An 8,138-nucleotide genomic window follows, 5' to 3' on the forward strand; every position below is an offset into this window, starting at 1 on the left:
TATTGTTGTACCGGATTATCACTTCTAGAATTTCGCGGCGAGGGCAGAAAATGTTAGACGAACTTTGCAGTGACATTTTAAGTATTTTAATCAAGCTTTGAGGGTGTAAAAATTGTGATTTCGAGCTTTACAAAAAAAAAGGGGGGGAGAAACGGCAATCTGTTAAGGAAAACCGCAAACGCGTTTGCTTACTTTTCCGATTTCCATATCATTAACCTGCAGAAAGCTGTGACCCTTTGATCATTGAAGTTAGCTCAGAATTCCCTGAAATCTAAATCGTGTGTGTGAAAGAGTCTATGAAAGCTGAAGTTATAGCTTGCTTTTTTTCCCTACAATTTCGTTTTTTGTCTGATGTTTGTATTTGTATTTTTGTGATTGTAACTTGTCACAACTCCGTGTCGACGAATGCAAGTACACAGGCAAACAGCGCGATAATCGCCTACCAATGAAATATGAGATTACACACACACACACACACACACACACACACGCACATACACACACAAATAATTACCACTAGTATTGTTATTGATATTATTAATCCTAAATGATCTCATTAGATTCATGGACAAATGCAAAAGATATTCTGGATATAGACTGCATGCTACCCCTGTGTAGTATCCGTGGAATATTAATGAAGTAACTTGTTCATAATAAGCATGAAAAGTTTCCTTTCACTGAGATTTGTAGCGTAAATCTCTAATTGGGAATAAGACAAGAGTTCCGACTGTGAATTTGTACAATATACTTATTCACAAATGAACATCTGGTCATCCCACCTAAATCACTAGTATCCTGCAGTTCTGTGAAGACTATCTGACCGTTAATAATATCCCATGATATCGATCGATTCAGTACTCTTTCGCCTGGACAACCTCATAATGCGCCGGGTTCACTTGGTCTTAACCGCAAGATGAAGGATTTGTCACGTTGATTACTTCTCTAGTTTCATAAACTGAAATATGAAAAGCTTTGATAAAATGATTATATTTGTATAGTATCATATCAGAGCTTGTACGAACCAAGTACATCGTCTCAATGAGCCATGATTTCCAACAAAGTTTGTTAAACTGCACAAGCAAAGCTGCCGATACATCACGACTGTACAGTAGATAATACCACTTTGACACTATAAACCCAACAGCCGGGACACCATCTGACTGGTGACTAGGTTCCCCCCTCATATCTTACACAATATATCTCAGTGGAGAACATGGCTGTGATTGTATTTTCTGATGCGGAATAATTCGAAGGTCTTCACGTTATTTAACTGTGAAAACAAAAACCCACAACTTTGATAACACAGCAGACATAACAATTTCTTGGTGGTGTCACAGTAGCTATAATAGCGTTGCTTGATTGATCAACTTTTCATATCAATATTTCTTACGAGAGTCGGTAACAATGTTAGAAATTGTTGTATTTGAAAAAAAAAAGCATTATCCTTCACTGAATCAGTCATAAAGTCACTGCATCGTATCATAATCATCATCATTCACATTGGATTTGAGTTGATATGCGTTGCCAGCTGTTATTTTAAGATTAAGAATCTCATTCTGATCTCCCATTGCATTTAGTGCACCCAAATGACCTCTTCATTGGTCTCACCATTCCCCTGCTATCACAACAAATCAACATAGCAATGGATAATTTCACATCACTGGGTAATTTCTCCTTGGTTTGCTGCGTCTTTTCTATTGTTTGTTTAATTTTCTCTTGAGAAGAAATTCAACCATGTCTTAAAAATCTCAACTACATTTAATTTGAAGTTGTAAGAGCCATTTTCACATTAGGCTGAGTAGGTATCACAACTCAAACAACAACAGAGCGTAGCTATTTACGTAGAGCGGGATAGCAAAGCTGAAAATGAAAACGCTGCATGCGATTATTTTTGTTTTCATATTGCATGGGTTAAATACTTTATTGACGAGCATGTTTTACAAGACGTTTATCATTCTATCTCATTTTTGTACAGGTCATAATACGTGTGGCAATAAAATTTGAAGACAAAAATTAACACAGTCATACCCTATGGGTTTCAGTGACAAATTTACATTTATCTGGCTTTGAGAAATCTACACGTTTTGTTCAAAGTTTTTCGATGACGTTCATACTACGTCTTGTAACAATTCGTATCAAAATTCGAACATGGATGACGATACAACGAACACAACAGGTGAGCTTAAAGCATTTACATTCATCCGATTTCTCTTCACTGGAAAATCTCACCACTTCAAACAAAGTATTTAGGCATAATCGTAATAAGAAATGAAGAAAATGAATACAAAAGGCGAGGTTAAAACTCTAACATCCATTTAAGTTTGTTTGTCGGGAATCTTGATAATATATCACGTCATCTTAGAGACAAGCATTACTTTGGCACAAGCGAGTATTCTAGAATGGTGTGAACTAAGTGCATGAAATAAAATGAACAACTGTCATGCTGTTTTCCGATCACCACTAGTAGAAAATACTCGTGGCAAGATAGGTAACATTAAGAAACATTGACATTGTATTTTGTTTTCTAGACATACTATACACTTTTAGTCACTGCTCATAAAAGCTATAATCAAGTCCATTTTTTCACAATGAGTCCTCGTGCCACGTAACGGATTTCAAAACAAGTGATAGAAAGACATATTTAACAATGAAGAGATTGAAAACACTCATTGACAAGAATACACACATTGGCAATAGGATAATCTTCTTCAGATTTGTAAATACTGCTGTTGTCTGTTTGGCCTTAGTCACAATTTACTATGGCTAAGACTCTATGTGTGTTGGCCCAGGCATTCTTAAATAGTTCTACTAATCTATGCTTTACCTGTCTTTCATGGGATTTTCACTCAAGCTTTGTTGCGACAATCCAAAGTCTCTCCCACTGGAATGTTTTGGTTCGTGTTACGCTTTTATGCTGTGTTCTGTATTGTCTCGTCTGGTTAGTGGGATGACACAACCAGGTGGAACTGGAGAAAAAAGAGCTGGAGAGCACTGGGCTGCAATCCCGAAGCCATGGAACGCCGGCCTGATGGGGACAGGCACGGCCGGTGTGTGGCTAAGCAAAGGCCTGGGAAGCAAGTTCCTCATACGAGCAATGCATTCGGCACAAGGCGGCTGGTCACGAGATGGTCCACAGCACAGCTCACCAGCCGTCGGGCGCGACAGGGGGAGGTCCTCGCACCAAACTGGATTACAGCCACCTCGCGACTTCCCCAGATCGATAGCCTCCACGGGTGAGTTCCGGCGCGGCGTAGGGGGAGTCGTCGGTGCTTTGGTCGCCGAGGGCTTGAAATCCGGCGAGATAATGTTCTCGATTGTGAAAGACTGTTTACTGGATGTCGTGGTCGTTGAGGTTGGGGTAAGCGGCGAGCTCGGCAGCGATGTGTAGCAGGGCAGAGGCAACTTTTGGATAGCGAAGGGAGACGCGGGTAGAATCGGAGGTGGGTAAGGCGGCAGACCGATTTTCGCTTGCTCCTGGAACAACTTTGCCGAGTCGATCTGCTTGATCTGCATGTTGTGGTCGATGGTGGCAATGCGCGGAGACTTGAAACGTTTCCGACGTCGCAGAAAACTACCGTTTTCGAACATATCGGCGCTCATGGGGTGCAGAGCCCAGTAACTGCCCTTGCCTGGCCGGTCGGGGCGACGGGGGATCTTGAGAAAACAGTCATTGAAAGACAAGTTGTGGCGCAGAGAATTTTGCCAGCGTTGCGTGTTTTTTCGGTAGTAAGGAAAGCGGTCCATGATGAACTTGTAGATTTCGCTCAACGGCAGCATCTTTTCGGCCGAGCTCTGGATGGCCATGGCCGTTAGAGAGATGTAAGAATATGGAGGCTTGGCATCACTGTAAGTGCTTCTGGCCGGGCGAGGCATGGCGTCAAATATGAGAATTCCCTGTTCCTGGCTGCACTTGTTTTAAACTCACTCCGCGCCTTGCAAAACGTCGAAGACTTTTGCTCAATTCAGTTAGATTGTCATAAAAATGTAGATTGCTACGTCGTACAGCGAGCGCCAAAAAACACACACTATCAGCTGTTAACACACTGAACAAGCAGTTGATAGTTAAGTTAAAGGCTCAAGAGCAGTCGCAATTGATGAAGAATTCCACCAAAATTTAACGCTACCCATCAAATCGAAATTCAAAACAGCTTTGATGCACCACTCCGAAAGTAATATGAAGAAATGATGGAACTGTCAGCAGTCATACACCTCTACAAAACTCTCTCCGTTGTTGTGTTTTCCACGAGAAGAGCGATTCGACTGCTCTCAGCAACAGCGTCAGTAGCAAGAGTAACTTTTCTCCCGGTCCCTCGGAATTAAAATTCTTGCACAGTTCCTTTCTGCGTGTTTCTCTCTTTCTCCCTTATACCAACGCTGCCGTACAGGTGAGACGAAGTTTGCCGGGCGCTAAGTGGCAATAAGTTTGTTCCTGTCGTATGATGATCGGAGCCGAAGCATACGCTCACAAGCAAAACATAATGCAAGTATTGGATTGGTGTACGTGTGTGTGTGTGTGTGTGTGTGTGCGCGCGTGTGTATTTGAGTGCTTATGTATATCTGTGTATGCTACCGACAATGTAGTGGTGGTTATTACACACACACCCTCAGCTTCTGTAGCTCCATGGTTGGGCGGTACTTTCACAGTGTCTCGGCCGCCTGCACAGTGCTGAGGACGCTGCGTGATACCGGTACACTGGTCCACCTCTCGCACCCGCTCATTGTTGCCCCAAACACACACAGCGCAGACAGACTGGCACCAGCCCTGTCAATCACGCCTCTCATCTGGGAGAGAGGGGCGTGGTTTGCCCGACAAAAGGTGGCTGGGCGGCGTGAGCACATCAACGGTTCCTTTTCCCGGCTGCGTTGAAGTGTTAATAGGTAGGTAGAAGTCTGATGTTTGAATGTATTGTTCATTTCTTTCACTATCATACTCATCGAGTCATATCTTATCGCCTTATTTCCATCTCTTTGCTGGCTTTGCTGTTCCGTTTTGTATTTTCGGTCTCATTGGCCAAACTGTAAAAAACGAGCGAAGACGTCGAAGAAATTTGCAAAATCTTCCATAATCACCTTGCGCATATTAAAACTAGCTTGTTTAGTTAAAGTTCAGTTCGTTTTCAATCATCAATAGGGCTACATATTCATATTTCAGGAGTCACATCCGAATGGTGTTGACGACATTTTGTGTATAAGTGCACGTGAGTGTGTGTTAGTAACACTACTGTGTGTTGTTGTTGTTGCCTTCTTTATTATCACATTTTGTTGAAAATCGGCTTAAGGTGAATGGGAAATGCTTGTGTATTTGAAAAGATGCGGATTAACATTCGTGATCTGCTTCATCTGATTTATTTCTTGGAAGAAAGTGAAAATGCTGGATGTTTAGTTCAAAAAGTCAGAGCAAAACGCGCTACACCTTAAATGTATAAAAAGATTACACTGCATCATGATTTTAACGGGATTTTAGAGGGAAGTACTCATAATGCAAGAGAGAGAGGGAGAGATGTAACTATTGCGGTGGGTCTTATTTTGCAAAGTACTGTCGAGCTAAATGGCAATTAGGATATGTCAAATCAACAATGACGAGTACATAAAAAATAGTAACGACACCAACACAACGGATAATGATTAGTCCTTCATTGGGTGAGTTGCATACAAACCCCTTCCCTCTCCCCTCACCCCATCCCCCCCCCCCCCCCATAATTACAAGTGGAAGAAATCCGTTGTTCGCAGGTTTGTGCCGAAAGCTGGCGCTTTGTCCAACGTTTTGCTTTCGTTAACCGTCACCTAAATTGTTCTCCTTTCACGATCCCATCTTTTTTTTTTTTTTTGGTCTTCTTTTTCAACTTCAACTATATAGGGCCTATTATGACGGATACACTTAAGACTATATCACGCACGCATACAAACACATGGACATTTTCAATTCAATTTGAATGAAATTCTATTTCCAATAACACATGTTTGTTGTCGATACAGATTCAAAGAAAAACGCAACGTAAAAAGTATTATATACCCCCCCCCCAAAAAAAAAAAGAAGCATATGTTATGGAATTAATAGTTCAAAATAATTGTGTTCACGGAAAAGAGGGCCCCACGTATGCCGGGGTGTCCGTGTTATTGACTTGGCAAAGCCCTATGGGCGAAAATTCGTCAAAACTACGTCTCTCACGGAGTTTTTATATTGAACTACTGTTGTGAATTTATATATATATATATATATAATTTCTCAATAGAGTTTTAGCGATGATTCAAGTATCAAAGGGAGCAAAAGACCCAAATTAGGAAAATTGACGGGTTTCCAACTTTGATGGGAATTATTTACTAGTTGAGACTCGCTTAAAGTTTACAATGTCAAGAACACGTCAAAGAGTACACAAACTTCATTCAAATCATGTTTCCTGGCCATCGGGCCATTGATCATTTTTACCAAAAAAAAAAAAGAAAAAATGTATAGCTTTTCAGGAAAAATTACTCTCTATATTTTTGCATCTAAAAATTCTGCAACAATCATCAAGTACGTGTTAAATACCATAGGTGAAAAATCATAAAACCGCCAACAAGAATAAGATTATTATAAAATCATGACATATAAAAAAAAAGTATATTCAAATATTGAATGTGCAAAGTGCGCAACTATATACACTTGTAGCAAGAAGACAAAATAATAACGTTACTTAGCACAAGAAAGTGTGTCCATGACATTGACAAGAGGCACAATGACGTCAAGTCACCGGAACATTTTAATTCATTTATGAAAAATGCAGAGTGCAATTTTTACACATGGAAGTGCATAATTCTTGCGAAGCAGAAATGATTTTTTATTTAGTGGTAGGTAGTATTCAATTACCTCGCTTAAAACGCATTTGTTCCAGTTTACTGATGCTTTTCACACTGTGATGTGAAGTGGAGAAACATAAATTCATTTTCCATATCTTCTAATTCCTTTTCTCTATCAGCGGAAATTCGGCTACATATGCAGTTGATTGTGCACTTTCAAAAACTGAACAAACGAATGACCTATGTTTCTGTCCATAGCACGTGCTTCCCTATCACGTCAAATATTTGAACAATTTATTTAGTACCTTCCCCTTCTTCTGATTTCTTGTTCATAAAAGTACGAGTCACCCCGAATAGATGAGAATTTTGTTTAAAATTACACATGCGCAGCACAAAGGGGTTACCCGAAAAAGGAGTGCAATAAAAGTATTTGCTATCTAGATATGATAACGCGACTGATATCACGCCGTCGAGCGTCGCTCACCCTGGGTTTTCATTAAAGTGCAATGAATAGAAATCCGATTATTGGTTCTTGGACATGAAAACACATTGGACTATCCCTCCCGTTTGCTCATCTAACAGAGCTTACGAGATTCTAACGGTGTTTATTATGTAATAGGTTAAAAAACGTCACGTCTCTGTAGTGACTGCCGCATATACGCCCTTTGGCAATCCAAGTCTAACTAGGACATTCCAGGCAGCAAACATGTTTTTATTACTGCTGCTGCTCCGGGGTGGTCGTTGTTTGAGACAATGATAAACAGAGAAATCATTATGAAAAATTCATACCGTCTTTGGCTACCATGGTTTGCGAATATGGACCGCGGTGAGATTGGATGAGTCGAAAAGCTGTCTATAGCACAAAGAGAATACCAACCAACACACACCGAAAGTGCAAACACCACTACGTGTATATAGGAATATATGTATATATATATATACATATATATATATATATAATATATAATATATTATAATATATATATATAATATATATATATATATATGTGTGTGTGTGTGTGTGTGTGTGTGTGCGTGTTAAGTATTTCATAGTCCACATCACAGACTCTGTAAATCATTTGACAAAGGGCAAGGTGCCCTAAAACTTGTGAAATGAAAATAAATTGATGGTGTTCTATGCGGTATGATAAGTTTCCGGAGTAGAAGCGCTTTGTTCTCTTGCTATCCCTAATCCTAAAGGAAAAGCGAGGAGAAAAAACAAAATGGAGTGGGGAAGGAGTTTTGTTGTTGTTGTTGCTTTTTCACATCTTTCATGAGCCCTCCATTTCAGGGAATCTTCTCTTGAATTGTTGTTTGATTTATACACATATAGGTAATTTTCAAGAAAATAATCAGTACGA

At 40.1% G+C, this 8,138-nt stretch overlaps 1 protein-coding gene across 1 annotated transcript; it reads right to left on the reverse strand.

The window, feature by feature from the left end:
- Positions 1-2,901: 2,901 nt before the first annotated feature.
- On the reverse strand, positions 2,902-3,873 carry LOC139736076 (forkhead box protein B1-like). The gene has a single exon (XM_071646824.1). It carries the CDS (start codon positions 3,871-3,873, stop codon positions 2,902-2,904), a length of 972 nt encoding a protein of 323 aa, XP_071502925.1.
- Between the last annotated feature and the right edge of the window lie 4,265 nt (positions 3,874-8,138).

The sequence above is a fragment of the Diadema antillarum genome, unplaced genomic scaffold (genome assembly GCF_040938485.1).
Source record: "Diadema antillarum isolate AM-2024a unplaced genomic scaffold, OU_Dant_1.0 seq00000620_RagTag, whole genome shotgun sequence".
In the NCBI taxonomy this organism is placed as follows: domain Eukaryota; kingdom Metazoa; phylum Echinodermata; class Echinoidea; order Diadematoida; family Diadematidae; genus Diadema; species Diadema antillarum.